Source organism: Primulina huaijiensis, chromosome 18 (assembly GCF_012295235.1).
Source record: "Primulina huaijiensis isolate GDHJ02 chromosome 18, ASM1229523v2, whole genome shotgun sequence".
NCBI lineage: Eukaryota > Viridiplantae > Streptophyta > Magnoliopsida > Lamiales > Gesneriaceae > Primulina > Primulina huaijiensis.
This window is the reverse complement of record NC_133323.1, coordinates 302,412-319,268: the sequence shown is the minus strand read 5'-3', so window position 1 is coordinate 319,268 and position 16,857 is coordinate 302,412. Positions and strand designations below refer to the sequence as shown.

The 16,857-nt window shown below is 35.7% G+C and overlaps 3 protein-coding genes and 1 long non-coding RNA gene across 7 annotated transcripts; 1 reads left to right on the top strand and 3 right to left on the bottom strand.

The window, feature by feature from the left end:
- Positions 1–811: 811 nt before the first annotated feature.
- Positions 812–5,237, top strand: LOC140964430 (probable WRKY transcription factor 4). The gene is made up of 4 exons (XM_073424214.1): positions 812–1,390; positions 1,814–2,463; positions 3,868–4,026; positions 4,705–5,237. Exons 1-4 carry the CDS (start codon positions 932–934, stop codon positions 4,988–4,990), a joined length of 1,554 nt encoding a protein of 517 aa, XP_073280315.1. The 5' UTR covers positions 812–931; the 3' UTR covers positions 4,991–5,237.
- On the bottom strand, positions 2,480–3,784 carry LOC140964431 (uncharacterized). The gene is made up of 3 exons (XR_012172883.1): positions 3,391–3,784; positions 3,265–3,297; positions 2,480–2,783 (listed from the first exon to the last, which is right to left on the bottom strand). It is a non-coding gene; the product is annotated as an uncharacterized lncRNA (long non-coding RNA).
- A 4,854-nt stretch (positions 5,238–10,091) lies between the features above and the next one.
- LOC140965263 (uncharacterized) lies at positions 10,092–14,822 on the bottom strand. 4 transcript variants are annotated; one of them, XM_073425411.1, is made up of 11 exons: positions 14,590–14,822; positions 13,379–13,565; positions 12,952–13,248; positions 12,637–12,720; positions 12,019–12,483; positions 11,556–11,691; positions 11,321–11,483; positions 11,091–11,219; positions 10,720–10,914; positions 10,492–10,614; positions 10,092–10,408 (listed from the first exon to the last, which is right to left on the bottom strand). In XM_073425411.1, exons 3-11 carry the CDS (start codon positions 13,223–13,225, stop codon positions 10,295–10,297), a joined length of 1,683 nt encoding a protein of 560 aa, XP_073281512.1. In that variant the 5' UTR covers positions 13,226–13,248; positions 13,379–13,565; positions 14,590–14,822; the 3' UTR covers positions 10,092–10,294. The 4 variants fall into 4 exon arrangements, with proteins under 4 accessions (XP_073281512.1, XP_073281509.1, XP_073281510.1 ...); XM_073425408.1 differs by having other exon boundaries at positions 10,093–10,408; positions 12,952–13,295; positions 14,590–14,821; XM_073425409.1 differs by lacking the exon at positions 14,590–14,822 and adding an exon at positions 13,709–13,848 and having other exon boundaries at positions 10,093–10,408; positions 12,952–13,295.
- A 384-nt stretch (positions 14,823–15,206) lies between these two features.
- LOC140964566 (uncharacterized) lies at positions 15,207–15,650 on the bottom strand. Its single transcript, XM_073424435.1, has one exon. It carries the CDS (start codon positions 15,648–15,650, stop codon positions 15,207–15,209), a length of 444 nt encoding a protein of 147 aa, XP_073280536.1.
- Positions 15,651–16,857: the final 1,207 nt, after the last annotated feature.

The following is a 16,857-nucleotide window of genomic DNA, read 5'->3' as shown; positions in this document are numbered from 1 at the left end:
TAATGTGACTCTGCACGTAGATACATCGAGCATAATCAGCAACAGAAAACTACAGTTTCTTATGAGATTAAATGATAGCTATGCCCAGATTCGCAGCCAAATTCTGATTATGAATCCTCTTCCTCTTCCATCTATTGGACAAGCTTTTGCAATACTTTCACAGGAAGAATCTCATAGGTCTTTGATGACTGCAACTTCTCCAGTGTTTGAACCCACTTCTTCAGTTTTTACTCGAATAAAGGTCAATCTGAGCATCGCAATAATCATTTGCTTACGTGCGAGTATTGTCACTGGACATGGCATACCAAGGAAAACTGCTAAAAACTTGGATGCCCACCGGGTCACCGTCTCTATAAGGGTCATGGTCGTGGCCAACAGATTAAATATAACAAGGATGGTCCTCCAAAACGCTTCCGACTCATTGTCATCTTAATTTAGAGCGAAAAATAATACTTTTGCATAAAAAATTTGGATAGTCATATATGAGATCTATTTCACAAAATTGAGTCATGAGACGATTTGATATAAGTTCAAAAGGTTTTTAACGATTATATATTGAATTTCATGACACCACAATTAAAAAGGTTTTTAACGATTATATTGAGTTTCATGACACCACAATTAATACAAGGGCATGGATTGGTAGTCAAATGTTCAATTTGCAGAGTTGATGGGGAACTGATTGTTGCTCATTATTTGATGTAAAAACCAATTTGAAACGGACCCCACCCAGCAGTTAATGGTCACACAACTTGAGATATATATATAATATATATACGTATATGCGTGTGTGTGAATTTTTCGATGGTGAGTCAGTAAGAAGACGAACAGAGAAGAAACATACTTACTGTTACTGCAATTAAATATTAAAAATCATATTTTGTCGGGATTTTATGTACTTTTAGATTTTCCCAGAACAAGAGATCAAGATATGGGTGAGACTATTGAAGATGTGTCGGCGGTTTCTAAATCCAAGCCGACGATCTCGGTACCCCCACGTGGCTCCATGGATGCTCTCTATATTAACTGGTCAGGTCTTGGATTCAGCCCGGGTCCGATGACGCTAGTGTCGAGCTTCCTCGGGGACCAGGGTCCGTTTTCTTTCTCTCAGCTTTTAGCGGGAGCCATGGCTTCGCCGGTCGTGGGGAAGCCGGGGTTTCTATCGAGTCAAGATTCAGGGAGAGAAGTGAGAGAGGGGAGTTTTTCTAATGATGAGAAAAGTAGTGAGAGCGGTGGTGGGTATAAACGGAATAGGCCTATGAATCTAGTGGTGGCTCAGCCGCAGTCTCAGCCGTCGGAGCCTCAGAGTTTGAGCCCACTCTTCATGTTTCCGCCGGGATTGAGTCCTTCTAGATTGCTTAATTCACCTGGGTTTTTGTCCCCACTAAACGTAAGCTACCGATCCGGAGTCAACTTTCTATTCTGTTGGTCATTTGCTCTAGATTCTTAGTTGTTGGATGGTCGAGTTTACTTGGGATTTCTTTAAATAACTATTCAAACTTGAATAAGCATGTCTCAGTTTAAGGATTTGTTTCTTAAGATAATTGTAAAGGATTTGACACCTTGTATTTGAAATGGCAATTAATGCAATCCCGGTTAAGTTTCACTAAAGTTAGAAATCTCAGATTTCACGTTCGCTTCAATTCTGTGCCCGTATGTTCGAGTCTGCATATTTGGAAGCTCTGTTTTCTTCTATAGAAATATTCCAACCGTTTTACTTGTCAGGAGTCCAGTGGGAAATTCTTTGGTTAAGTGATGCAGAATTTGGATTGGTCGGCTTAAAGTAATGATTTTTTTTTAAAATTTTGTGCAGAGCCCATTTGGAATGTCGCACCAGCAGGCTCTAGCTCATGTGACAGCTCAGGCGGCACTATCCCAATCTTACATGCAGATGCAAGAAGAATTTCACCGTTCGTCATCTACAGAAGCATTGGAGCACCGTCATTCTTCTGCACCAAAAGAATCTTCGGCACAGCAGACCTGTGCTTTACCAGCAGTACCAGAGAGTTCAAAAGTCGAGACATCTGATATTTCCCTATCCGATAAAAGAGCTCCTTCTGTTGCTGGTGATAAACCGGCCAGTGATGGTTATAACTGGAGAAAATACGGTCAGAAGCATGTGAAGGCCAGTGAATGTCCTCGGAGCTACTACAAATGCACACATCCTAACTGTCCTGTCAAGAAAAAGGTTGAAAGAGGGGTCGATGGTCATGTATCTGAGATTACATACAAAGGAGAGCACAAGCATGATCCGCCTCATCCCAATAAACGGGGAATGGATAATTCTGGTTTCGATGGATCAGTAAACTCACAAGTGAAGCCCGTTTTTTCCGAGGCTGTAAGTTTTTCAGCAACCACTCAACAGTCATTTGAGCATCTTCCTGTCACTGGTCACAATGAGGAATTGACAGATACTGCAGTAGTTTTAAATGGGGATGATGACGAATCAATTGCCAAAAGAAGGTAAAATGGTTGCTTTGTTTCTCTTGTCTCACTTCCTTTGTAGCGCCCTTACCCGAGCCACTACTAAACAGACTAATAAGCATGCAACATTAAATCTTAATAACAACAATTAAACAGCGGAAACCAAATAACTTAATCATCTTACAACCCAAACGAAAACAGAACAAACAACAGCAGTCTTAAACATTAATACAACCATATTGAAACATAATTCTGAACGAGAAAACGATAAACCACACATAAAACCTCCACTGGATCACCACCGAAAACCCAACTGCTCTAGCCACTGCCCTGGTCGTCCGCACCGTCCAACCTAAGACCTGCCCCGTGGAATGGGGTGCCCAAGATGAAAACAAGGACGTGAGCGACAATCGCCCAATACGAGAATGTACGAGTATACAAACTGATATGATGCATGCGAAATGCAATATGCTCGGATATCAAGGATCAAGTCAAGAATCTCATGCTCAGTCTAGAGGCGCCTGAGTGTGTAGTCTCTGATCTGCCCTAGGCATGTTTTGGCTCCCACACTCATCATCAAGACGTGGACCTACAATGTCCAGGTCATCAGAGCCCGCGGGTCCCGTCGGACACTGTAGCTCTCGATGCCCCATCGTCCACAATACAGAATAGGGCTGAGCGGCCCCAACAAACGAGGTATATCTCAAAAGATATCAGGCTCAACATGATATGTCATGCATAATATGCAAAAACAGTAAAATATGTATAATGCAACACATAAATATGCAGCATATAAGTGTGTATACTACGCTTGGATATCTCAGTCAGTACATCACGTACCTCACTAAAACAATCTGACAGAAAGCTCCTAACCTAGACAATACCAACAATATGAAATCACTATCGACCAGATTTTGAATTACCGAACATGCTATAAAGTTCTTCCTAAAGGCTTTAGGATTATACCTGCGTCCGTCGTCAGCCCGCTGATGATGTCTCGATCTCAGTTCACCGACCCCCTTTCGAGTCGACACTAGCTCCAAAACTTCCCGACACCAAAGTGCCCTAGAAACTGGCTAGAAAACCTAAGGCAAAAGACTAGAACTCTCTCTGAAGGATGCGGTGAAGGAAACAAAAGAATTCGGCTTCCATTTATAGGCTGCATCCGACTATTTCAGAAATCCGAATCACTCTGTCTGCCACGTGTCAGAATCTCATTCGTCTGGTTGGATTTCTCGAGATAACGTAATCGGAAGTAGATCGGGTTATCCATTTAAAATTCGGTGGATCCAACAGATTAATCACAAATTATCAATTCGTTAATAATACTTAATTAACAACTCTTTAATTATCTCTTAATTAATACTTCATTCAAAATAAGAATTCGGGTCATTACATCCTTGATCATTTTCTCGGATGACATACTCTTCCTTTAAAATGCAGGAATGTGGATATTGGATCATCAATGCCAGCTTCATCACAACAAATTGTTACAGATTCAAAGATTGTCGTTCAGGCCAGAAGTGAAGTTGATCTTTTGGATGATGGATTCAAATGGAGAAAATATGGACAGAAAGTAGTTAAGGGGAATCCTCATCCAAGGTTGGTCCATTGATCAATATAGAATTGAATATTGTTGTCATGGTGTGTTTCTTAAACTAAATCTTATTCAACTTCACTAGTTGACCACAAGTGTGTTTAATTTTTACTTTTGATCTTAACGTCTCTTTATGCTGAATCTTCTGATAAATATAAGGGACATCGGATGATGATATCTTGTTTCCTCAATTGAGAGAATTTCAAGTCAGGGGATTTTGTTTTGTCGCTAGGAATTTTAGGTTGCTCAGGATTTTGGGTTAACATTTGCTCCGTAAGTGCACTTCTCTTGAAAATACAGGTTTCGCCTCCCCATGAATATGAAAAATAGTCACCTGAACCTCCTCTCACCCGATAAATATGCATCCAAGGGGAGATGGTCTTGATTTAGCGTATGTCATAAACAAGTTTTAATCACTAATCTTATTGCTCGTGTATGTTCAACTCTGGATAAATAATTTTTATTGGAAACACGTTATAAAATTGTGTTACTTCAGCAGCTTGAAATTGCTTTCCAAATTGGCCTTCGAGTTCAATCTTAAAGACTTGGTTGATTAATTTATTGGATTTAAGCATCGATTGCTGTAGACAATTCAACTAGAAGCTGACTTTTTGTCAAGAACTAGCCCGTGTACCCCTCGATCTTTTAAGGTTATAATCAAATAATGTCAAACCTTTCTGCAGAAGTTATTATAGGTGCACATATTCTGGTTGTGACGTTAGGAAACATGTTGAGAGAGCTTCAGCTGACCCCAAATGTGTCATTACTACGTACGAGGGCAAACATAATCACGATATCCCAGCAGGAAAGTGTAGCAGCCATGGCTCGGGCAATACCAGTTCTCACCAGTTTAAGGGGCAAAAAATGGTTGCTAAGAATCCTACGCCAAGTAAAGAAATAGATTTTGGGACTATAGACCAAATCCCGATGACTCTACAGCTCAAAGAAGAACAAATCGTAGCCGCCTGATCTCTGAATCCCGATGGTTACTTCTGGCATTTGTAATATTATGTTGGATCTGTAAAGTCCTTTGTATGCTAAAATTTTTGCACTCGTGCTTAGGTACTCCATGAGAACATGCTAAGTGTCAAGAATAATTATTTGTAATCTATGATAATGTATATGTCGACTGAAAAGATGTTACATGCACTAGTTATGAGTTTGTGAAATAAGTGAAATTTATGTTGGCAACAGAAAAGATAATTATCTTGTCGAATTATACTCTTTAATATCCTCTTTTCTTGTGACTAAACCATGTGATGCATCATGCATGATAAAATATGCACCGTATAGTGAATATTGTGAAACAATAATTCAAGTTTCAACGGCCATTTTCCTCTGATCTTCGTTTTTCGTTTTTTGTGCATTATTTCACAAACGCTAAGAATCAGAAGCAAATAAACATGATTATCGGACCCACGAACTGCAAATGTCTCCCCCGTAACAAAAATACACAAGATGACAGAAACAAGGAATGACGTGAAAATCTCTGACTTACCCTTTTCCGCTCTCTCTTCCCCAATTCTTTGTTAGTTTCTCTTTGGCGGCAGATTCTTTTCTTTTTCTTTTTTCAAAACCAACTGCAATGAAGCTGGTGTTGTAGGGGTGTTTCTTTTTATTTTACCCCTCCAACATTTGGCCCGTATACCCATCTGAGTCCACTCAGAATCTTGCGGTGGTCGGATTCTTTTGATGGGTTTGATCGGGTCATGGGTTGTGTCAGTTTAAAGAAGGCAAGATCTGATGAATCACTTCAACGCTTCATCTTCATCTCAGCAAAAGTCGGATAGGAGATTCGTTCCAAATTGACTTGTTAAACAGTCTAATGTGAGTTTTTGTGTCAATTTCTATTTTTAAATTGAATAAATTAACATCCATGAATAACATAAATAATACACAAGTAATAAATTTGAAAACTTTAATAAAATTACATGAATATACACATATGTTCGTATTTTCGTTAAATAATATTAATAAACACATATATTTTGTTTGTTTGTTTTTCGTGTATTAATGAATTCTAAAACAAATTGAAACATTTTTTGAAAGAAATTTATACTCCATTTTTTAAAAAAAAAACTATATTTTTACTGAAATTTAAAATAAATAGAAGAATAATGAATTAACATTTCATTTTTTTTAAAATGAACTATATTGTTATTTTAAAAATAATTATTTTTGTTTGATTTATCTTTTTTTCTTTAGTTTGATTTATGAACTCAATCTTTATTTTTTTGGATGTCCTTTTGTTCGATTTCTTTTTTTTTTTATTAAAGGATTTTAAAATAAATCAAAGGAAAATGATTTTTACTAATTATTGTTCAAAATTTTGTATTTATCCATTTACGGAGTGAAAAAAATGTTTTCTCATGAGTCGAATAAGAGACTTGTTTCACAAAATTGACACATGAAATAACATCATAGGAGTTTTTGTACCAATTTTTAAGTCTACTTTTAGATTATAAGAGTCTTTGTGCCAATTTTTAAGTTGAATAAATTAACGTCCATGAATAACATAAACATTACGTGAATAATAAATTTGAAAACTATAATATAATTGAAAATTATATTCATTGACAAAAAGGATCTGATAAAATTATAAGATAGACGAGACAATAATATTAATTCGTTAAATCATAAAATAAGATACTAAAAATACATTATGTAATAGTGATAATAATTTACATTATTACAAAAACACATAAAGTTGAAGAAACATGTTTTTTGTATAGTCAGTCATTATAATTTCAGTCACTTTTTTAGAGTTTTATCTTATAATATTGTTATAATGAGTAACTAATTCATAAAACTATGACTCCATCATAGCAAGTTTTTAATAAATAAATTCTATAATCGAATTAGTTTTTATAATCGATTTCATTATTCTTATACCGGATAAAATTATGAAATATTTATCAAATTAATTTTTATAATCGATTCTATTATCCTCATACAATATAATCAATCAAATAGAACATTATAATAAAAAAAACAAATTAATTAAATACATGTCGACTTTTAAAGATTTTGTAACCTCCCATATTTGACGAATGTCCCCACTTTACGAATACGGGTGTTTACAACGTACTTATATCCTCACTCACACGCACATTGATGAACTTCCAATGGGATCACCTATCTCATAATTGCCCCAAATCTTAATTTTGGAGTTTTTATGTGATGAGCTCTCCGGATAGAAAAGACACCTTGTTTATGTAAGTAATACATATCAAATCTTTTAAATCATCCTCAAATGTACAATCCCAAATCACCACATTCTCGGAATCTTTGTCATTCCGATGTGAAATCCGTTTATTCATGTTTCTTTTTGCTTAGAAGACTGTCAGGAGCTGCTCCTTGTTCACACAATCTCTTGACACCAACGATCATTCTACTTCTTCTTTTCAGACTCATATTCACATATTTTGTTTATTAAAAGATACTTTTTGTTCATCCATAATTAAAACCAAAATCTTGTGCAGATGATTGTGTAATACATAGTTATAGTGCATGTCTTACTATTTTACTTTCTTTTGGTTATTTATCACAAACTTTGAATACATAATTTTCTTGAATCCCTTAGCCATATTATATTTGCAAAGTAACTTATGTATATTTTATCTTAACTATTTTTTTTTATCTCTCACCCTTATATAAATTGGATCATTTCAAATATATTATCTAAATTTTAAAATTTATATAAATTTTTGTCATAGATTTGATTATAAAAGTATAATAAAAAAATATTAATTTTTTGACTTATTTCCAATTCAATGCTTATCTTCACTTGATTTTTTAGCTTAATGTTTTGATTACTAGAATTTTAAAGAAAACCAAAAAATAAATTAAGTTGTTAATCTTAAACATCAAATTAATAATAAAAAACTATTTGTGTATTGATTTAAAAGATCAAATACAAAAAATATTGAACAAAAATATTTAGAAACCACAAAAATTTAAGTGGTAAATTGATAGATCAAAAATATACTTAACAACATGTATATTTTTATGTACTCGTGTAAAAAATATATTATTATTATAACTAATTTTATCGTTATTTTTTATGATACAATACAATATTAAGCTAGTATAACTAATCAATTGATTATTATGAAATCATTAACAAAACTGAATAACAATGAAAGATTAATCTTTTAATTCAAAAATTTCTTGATCTCCAGGTCAAAAGTTAAGTTTGTTACCCAAGACACGACTTTTATTCGTTATAATTGTGATCTACCGTGCAAAGCCTCATAATAAGTTAATGATAGACATAATGAGGATTGCAAATGGATCAAACCATAAAACCCTAGGCATGACAAACTCAAATAATTGTTGGACGCAATAAGAGAACACTTCAGAATAATCAAAATGAGTTTAAATTGATTTCGAGTGAAACAATTATTATATACATCAAAGTGAATAAAAAAAAGAATCAAAATGAATTCAAATCATTTTCATGCGAACCAATTACTCTTACAACTAAGTTAATTACAATGGTTTATAAGATTTTTAAAATTTTTATGTTTTTTAAATATTTTTTTTGCTCGAAAAATAAATGTTTTTAAAAATATTGCAATTGTCCAGGTTTTATGTCATGCCAAAATTGAGTTGTTTCTGTTCATCAATTTGTAAGCTAGCATAAATAAACCGTCAATCATACAGGAAGAGGGATGATGCCCCACACTCTCAGGTCATCTTCAACCACAAAATCTATTTTAGTACAAATTTTATATTAAAATAGTGTGATTTCTGCACCAAATACAACATTCATTTTCAACCCATTTAATTCAAATCTTACACTAAAAAGAATATTCTCGAAATATTCTTTTTATTTCACATATATTAATTATTATATTTTATTTAATATATTTTTAGTTATGAATAATGTTTATATTATATAATCAATATTATATTATTAATAAATTTAAATAATATTTATAGTTTTTAATATAACTATTTGTAATAAAAAATAAAAAATAAAAAATAAAAAATAAAAAAAGCAAATTTATAATTAAAAAAAAACAAAAAAAATATAAAACGTCTGCGCCAAATTTGGCATAGAGGAAGGAGGCTGCGCTATTTCAGCCCCCATTGGAAGACAATGGGTGCACCAAAATGGTGTTTTACACCATTTTGAAAACACCATTTTGAGCCGGCATCGGAGATGCACTCACAATCTGGTTCAAGAAATCCTAGGTGAGTCCATAAAACTACGCATGGTTTCCACAGCTGTTCCAATCGAGGTCATCTTCCTCTCTGTTTTTTTCGTGTGTGTGAGCTGTTGATAGTACATGAGATATTGAGTGATCCCATTGATTTTGCTGCATTTTACTTATAGGGAGTCGAGGCTAACGTCCATATGGCTCAGAGAAGAAAAGGCTGAAAAGAGTCCCGAATGGCATCCAATAAATCCTACGACACCATGTCGGAGGCTTCACAAATGACTCAAGAATCACATGGATCCAGCATAAATTCAGTCCCCGCGCATATAACAGCTTCGAACGGTTTTGAATGGGTATTTCCCATTTCAGAAAGTCAAACCATCAAGTGTGCTGCATGTTCATGATACTATGAACTCAGATTGGCAAGAAAATGGCAAATTAATTTTCAGGCAGGATCCATGGTTATGAGCCGCGATTAATGCCATTCTAGGAGAACAGATGCATTTTAGTGTGTCTGATTGTTTTGATCCATCTAATGTTTTTGAGTCGAAGGGATTACCAGCGGTGAGATAATTAGATTTATCATTTTCATCAGCATCAACAGACATATATATACTAATGATAATGATTTCGTTCTCTGAATTTGAATAGGATTATGGCTATAGGAAGAAGAAAGGTAGTTTCTCAGGGCCATTACTGTATGAATCTCAAGAAACAGCTTCAAGGCAGTATGGCAGACAAATAAAATCCAACTTTTCCCATTTATGCCCTATAGTTTTAGGTTTACGTTTATTCCCCCGATCCTTCATTTGTTTTATGTTTATTTACACAAGGACTGAATGTTTTTAGAGAGATTCTGAATGTCACCAGGTTGATGGCTATGTTTATAAATTAAAGTTTCTCAAAAACCAGAAGGAATAAATATATAATAAATGTTATTATTTTTATTACATATGATGGATTCAAGATTCGTAGAAATATTTACATTCCAAGAAGATGATAAATAAGCATGGTATCTCCAAGCATTTCATTCAACATTTTCTTCGAAAAAAGCTACTAAATAAATTTCATCCCATGTATACGACGAATCCGAGTGTGGAGTGTAGCATCAGTCATCATCCAGCCTTACAATTGTGGGTATTTGGCCATGGTTAACAAAATCAATCTTATTCAATCTCACGCAGCAAAGAACGTTTTCTGGTAATTCTTCTGGCTTCTGTGCCTTTTTGTTGAAAAAATGAAAGACTTAGTAACAGTTAGCAAGTTGAAGTCATTTCCGCACAGAGTTGGGAAAATGTAGTGAACCTGAATCGTTAGTCCAAGATCGAGTATTCCATTTCTTAAACGCTCACGGAATGCATCAAGTCCCTTTCTTGCTATGTAGCTGAAGCGATGAATATCAAGATCGATCTCAAAGTAGTTGGCGCCCTACAGAACAGAGAAATATCAAAATGAAAGCAGATATTGTTATTGGTAGAGTTGCAGTGAGGATTTTCTCGCTTTTACAAGGAGGGCAAGGGGAAGATGTTCCACCTGATAAAAGTTATGTTGAGGGCGAGAAAGAACAGGCTTCTCATTATAGGCATGCAGAAGTTTTCTTTCAGTGGAACACGAGACCAGATCTTCTGGATTTACCACCCCAACCATAAGTTTTAGCCTTTCCCGGAACGGGACTGTTGCCTCTTTCGCAAATCCTCTAACCTTTTCCATATCATCATCCACCAATCTCTACAGCAAAAACGGGGGGAAAAATAAAAATGTACAGCTGAATATGCTCGATCCTTTAATCACCATTAGAACATGTATATCTTGCATGAGTACACACCAGAATAAGCACATGTACATTACAGAGAGAGGGGTTGGGGTGGGCTACTGCTGAAAGCTAAAATGAATAGCATATTTACCTCGATCATGTCTTGAAACTGTGGAGATACGTCTTTCTCAAAACTCTCTGAAAGTTTAAAATACAGTACAAGGCTCAGGCCCTCTCCATTGGCGTCACCAAGAAACATTGGTGCCGGATAAGTGGGCAGCTGCCACAAACCCAAGCCCGTGTCAGATTACAGAAATTCTGTTTTCACCACATCTCCAGCGCCAAGAAAACCTAAAACGTTTGAATATCGCACAAAATCACCTGAATGTTGACTATCAGAAGTGGAGGCAGTTTCGTGTCTGCCTTTATAGAAGGTAGATCAAGGTGCTGTGCAATGTGGTCTATCTTTCTGGGAGACGTAAATATATCGACACCAATTGGAGTGTACGGACTCATACTGGGTGCATTGCATTTCTTCTTATCCCTGCAAATAGTAAACTGTCAAGGAAGCAACAATGTCAATGCTCCAAAATCTTTCGTGTTCATAACAGCATACCTAAAGTAGTTTTCTCCACGCAGCTTAAAAGTTGAAGGCTCAATCTCAGACCAAGTTCCAGGAGTTGCCTTTTCTTCTTTACAACATGGAATCATAAGTGCCACTCTTGGACGATACAAATACTTTGTCGATGCACCTAGATTAACCAAAAATAACGGCAGTCAAATAAGATTACATTATAAGGAGACAAGATTCTTTTTTGCTATTGACACTGTTAGAAACTGCTTAAAAGAGCAGAATTCATAGGAAGTCTAGCAGGCGATAATTTTATATTTTTGAATGCCACTGAAATTATAATTTAAGGTATACACGTGCATGTGATGGGTATTGGGAAACAAATGAGAATAAAATAACTACCCAAGGCCACCTTAATTGCTTCAGTAGATTCGAACATCTACCACTCTTCAAAGATTTTCTTAATCAAAAATTTAAACTTCAACAAACACAATCAAAATATACTTACAAAATTCATTAGCATCAACTCCATCAACAGATGTCCTCGTAACAGAGAGCCTGATAACAGTTGCTTTCTTTCTATGAGATTGTGTGCCGCAGCTCGAGTCAAGGTGGATCATGTCATTGAAACTTACAGAATGAGCTAATTGAGGCAAGACTGACTTCAATAAGCTATCTGTACTTTTCTCCTCATGTTCTTTCTTCTCATCTTTCGCAACCTTGAAACTTGCATAGGCATGATCTAAATTTTTCTTCCTTTTCATATCAGACTCTTCATTCTTAAATAAACCAAGTAGTTCTTTTCCATAGGTATTTACAAGGGTATACTCATTTGGCTCCTTCACTCCCTCTGTGCTCACGTCTATTTTCAAGAATCTTTCATGGTATTCTTTGGAGCTGCGCTTACTGTCCACAAAACACGATGAAGTTTCATATTGAAGCACTTGTCCATTGGGGACACCAGGAAAAAAATCTACAGAAGACGAAGCGGCTTGGAATTAACAAATAAAACGTGTTATTCTATCAAATTTAATAACAAACATATGGTTGTCCATGCCAGCAGCTTTAAGAAAGCTTGTTAAATCATCCTTTTTCTTAACAGAGAAAAAAGTTTGATGTTGTTTACCTCCATGCACACTGCTAAAGTCATCGTCCGAGTCAGACTCTAGTAAGCTGAGTGTGTCAAACCACTTATCTTCCGGACAAAAACCTATAAAAGCATAAATCTTCCATTATTTCAATTCGTCACGATTCTGTAATTAATGAAGTTTGAAAGTTCAGTCAAGATTCCTACAGACTACTCAGTACACTCAAGATGAGGACGTGGGGTAGATTATATTTAATTTACGTCATCACAGCTTGTAAAACGTGAGAAAATTATGCTTCAAACGTTCAACTTCACAGAAAATCCGAGTTTAAGAAGCTCAGAGGACATACATACCATTAGCATCAATTTGGCTATGGTGCCATTGCAACTGAGTGACGTGGAATGTGGAGTTTGAGACCTCAGATCTTCTGCAGGTCGTAGTTGTGTGCACAAACTCACTAACAGCAAAATCTGAAACTCTAGCACCGGCATTGCTTTTCCTTTTTACGTTTCCATCCGTGACTGAATTCATACGATGCCTTTTGGCACGTCCACGGCGTTTCCTTCTTAATTTAACAGTTTTCGACGGAGTACTTGCTATAGCATGCGAGGAGACACAAGCACCCATAACCGTATATCAGCCTCGTATCTCTACAACAATATCCAAGACAATAATTATGTCCGTACGTCCTAAGCAGCTGCAGACCCAGAAAATCAGGTTTATTTTAGTTAGAGTAACGGGACTAGCATTTTTATAAAAATTACACATAAAATTTCAAACCTTTTCAACTATCCTTGCCTGGCCCTTTCTCACTAACTTTGTACAACATCCAGCAAATGTAAATTTATATTTTGCCTTCCTGGATCAGAATAAGCATAGACTAGCTCTCTCTGGTGGGCTCTCCTTTGCTAATCATTTCAGGAAGTAATGAATCCTACCAAATTGTACACTCCACTCCCCTTCAGACCTTCAGAGAAACGAGATTACAGAAAGATATTTCAAATCAGTAACTCAATGTCCCATCTCTTAATAAACAAAGATAACAGATATCAGGGGCAAACCAGATGGAACAAAATTCAATGTCCCCCACGAGATTACGTAATACTTAACTGAATACAAAAGCATCATGATCTCATACAACCACTTTAATTGCCTGTTTCAAAGTATGTTCTTAAACAGCAAAAGGATAAAACAGTAGAGAGATTTGAGAACATGATTTTGGAATGTCACTTTCAAAGGTCGAGTCAAATTAATCAGATATGGTATAGTAGAAAAGAAGTTGACGATAAATACAAGCAGCCAAGCAGGGCCGGACCACGAATTCAGTTGAGGATGTGAATTTAACATGATTTGGTTCGAAACTTTCGTTTTTATCATAATCATAAATAAATAAATTATGAACTTTATTTTCCCTATTGGCCACTCAGCTGGATTTCATCCAAGAAGCAATACAAGAACAATTAGAGAAATAAAAGGTTCACAAGAAGCAAATGTGTGGATGTGCCTCAGTTCAACGCAATACACATAAACACAACAAATATCATTGTCGCTTTCAAGAACACAGAAAATAGAAAGACCATACAAAATCTTGAAAGCCCCATGAAATAATTAATTGAAATTTTCGAGATAATTCACAATTCAATGCCAGATAAGAATCCGAATAAATTTCCATGCACTACCAACCCAAATAAATCAAAGGCCGTGAATTCAAAACTCGCTTCATATTCCCTTGAAAGTGGATGGGAAAAAAATACAGAAATCAAATCAACATAATATCATCACAACAGACAACAAATTAAGCAAAAAAATAAAAAAAATCCACAAAAAGATAAGTCCCGTAGAGGCAAAATTCGTATTGAACCACAAAACACCACCACCCCGTCTCAATACAAAGAAAGATAAAAAAAAAAAAAAAAATTAAGAACACTGCCTAAAGATACACACGCGTTTGTGTGAACGTGTAATCTATGCATGTCTGGTGAGATTTAGACCTTAAAAAGAGCTTCTGGGGGAGAAGGAGATGTGGGAAATCACGATTTCCAATTCAAAACCTTTTCTCCCTGTCTCTCTTCTCGAATAAAAATCGAGCCTTTCTTTAATATGATATTCTTATTTCATAGATTTTCTGGCTCTAAAAGTAACCATGTGTGTATATATTGCAGAAAAGATAAAGAAATGGGGGAGACGGTCAAATTAACGTAGTTGGCTAAGTTTAGCGTCTTGCCACTTTTCTCGGTTCTATGGCAGGTAGCCATGAATTTTGGCAAAGACAAGACGAAAACATAACAGCCAGAGACATATTATTTACTGGTATATTATCAATCGGTTTAGATTCATTGAGCAAGCATGATCAGATTAGCATTAAGTTATTTTGGGGAATAAATAAAACGAATTTAAATTTAAAAATAAATAAATCATTAAAGTACCCTGATTTATAAGTACATCTCCTCCGTATCCTCTTAACTTTGTCTCGGAATTTGAACATGATTAAAGAATGGTGCAACACACTCCACAGATGAAGCAATTTCATAGCTTTCCACGAGAAGCGAAATGTGTAAAAACAAACCAACAAAATCATCAGAATTAGAATCTAAATTGTCCATCAAAACTAGTTCACAAAGCAGATTGGCGGAAGATCAATTGAGTTCCACAGCAACACTTCCCCGTCTGGATTCAACGAATCTTCGGAAATCTCGTCTTGTCCAATCACCTTTTCTTGATCATCTTTTTTGCGTGTCATCTCTTCTTGGTTTTTACAGGCATTTCGAAGCCTGGTGAGCTGATCGGACCTGTCCGATGAAGATTTCATCTTCAGTTTCAAGCACTCGGGGATCCCATTAAACGCGTAAAGTGACGCGGAAGATTTCCTCTCGTAATTCATTCTCTTCATAGCGTCACTGAGGATCGAGGGTTCATCTTCTTGATCCATGGGTACTTTGGAAATTTCTTCAGTAATTTCAAAAGGCGAGTAATCAATCGAAATGATTTCATCAACGAACTGGAAGTCCAGTGGTTCCAGGCTGGTATCATTTTCCTCACTTCTATTGTCCATCTCCAGTTCTTGGAGGAAATTATCAGGAATTTGTTCAAAGACTTCACAGTTGCTCTGATCAGTTTGTGTCATGCATGATTCAAAATTCGGGCATTTATAATCTTCGGAAACAATCATGCCACTGTTTTCCAGGGCATAATCTTCATCAGGTTCGTTGAGAAAATCAGTGAAATGGGATTCTGAAAAATCAGGCACTGAATCATGATCTGAGTACTCCATTGTTTGCTTATCATCATGATTATATGAAGGTATTGAAGAGGAAGAAGAAGAAGAGGAGGATGAGGCCGCGGCCGAAGGAACTGGATTTGAGTTGGACGTTAAGACATTATTTCTTGCCTTAAGCCTGCTGATAAGAAGATTCGTAATTTTTGAAGGCAAGGCCGGAGTTGATGAAGTATTAGACGAATTCGGCCAGAAATTCGTCCTGGTATTCGCCCCACGAAGCAAACACGCTGCCTCATCATATGCCCTGGCAGCCTCCTCCGCCGTGTCAAACGTGCCTAACCACACTCTTATCTTCTGTATGGTATCTTTTATCTCGGCCACCCACCGCCCAGATGGCCGCTGTCGAACGCCAACAAACTGCTTCCGTGCTCTCCGGACTCCGCCTAGTGCCGCCTCCTTGACCATGTCGTCCCATGAGGCAGCATTCCATTCTTTGCCGTTAATATTTTCATGATCATCCACGGCTTCGCTATTTTTTCTTTTCCTCGCCATGAATGGGTTTTTTGTTAGCTTAAATTTCTTGTTGGTTAATGAAGTTTTGGTTGATGTGGTGAAGGGTTGCATTTCTATATATAAACAAACAAGGAAGATCTTGCCAGAGAGTGTCTTTTGTTTAGACTCTTCTGTTTCTTTTAGTTATTTATTATTTTGTCTAAGATCTGCACAATGTCTTGTTTAAATTATAAGTTTTTTTCTTGTTAAAAATTCAATTTGGAGAATAATTTTGAATTTTATCAAGTTATAGAAAATAAACTATTTTAAGACTTTTTAATTTAGAGTTCAAAATCTTGTTAGAGCTTTATTTTCAAATTAATTGTAACTTTAATATTTCGAAAGTCAAATATGCGTAATCTGGGTTAAAATATTATCATACAAATGTTTTTGAATCATGTAGAACGACCATGCGAATCAGACTTGTAAATTTGAGACACCATATATTCTGGCTAGCAAATTAGATTTTTTTTGTTCATTTATATATATA

Excerpts from the sequence above, each read along its gene's own strand:
- LOC140964430 (XM_073424214.1), top strand. The coding sequence starts at position 932 with ATGGGTGAGACTATTGAAGATGTGTCGGCGGTTTCTAAATCCAAGCCG. Across the intron at positions 1,391-1,813 it reads GGTTTTTGTCCCCACTAAAC|AGCCCATTTGGAATGTCGCA; the intron begins GTAAGCTACCGA and ends AATTTTGTGCAG. Across the intron at positions 4,027-4,704 it reads AAGGGGAATCCTCATCCAAG|AAGTTATTATAGGTGCACAT; the intron begins GTTGGTCCATTG and ends ACCTTTCTGCAG.
- LOC140965263 (XM_073425411.1), bottom strand. The coding sequence starts at position 13,225 with ATGGGTGCTTGTGTCTCCTCGCATGCTATAGCAAGTACTCCGTCGAAA. Across the intron at positions 12,721-12,951 it reads TAGCCAAATTGATGCTAATG|GTTTTTGTCCGGAAGATAAG; the intron begins GTATGTATGTCC and ends ATGCTTTTATAG. Across the intron at positions 10,409-10,491 it reads ATCTTGGACTAACGATTCAG|GCACAGAAGCCAGAAGAATT; the intron begins GTTCACTACATT and ends TTCAACAAAAAG.
- LOC140964566 (XM_073424435.1), bottom strand. The coding sequence starts at position 15,650 with ATGGACAATAGAAGTGAGGAAAATGATACCAGCCTGGAACCACTGGAC.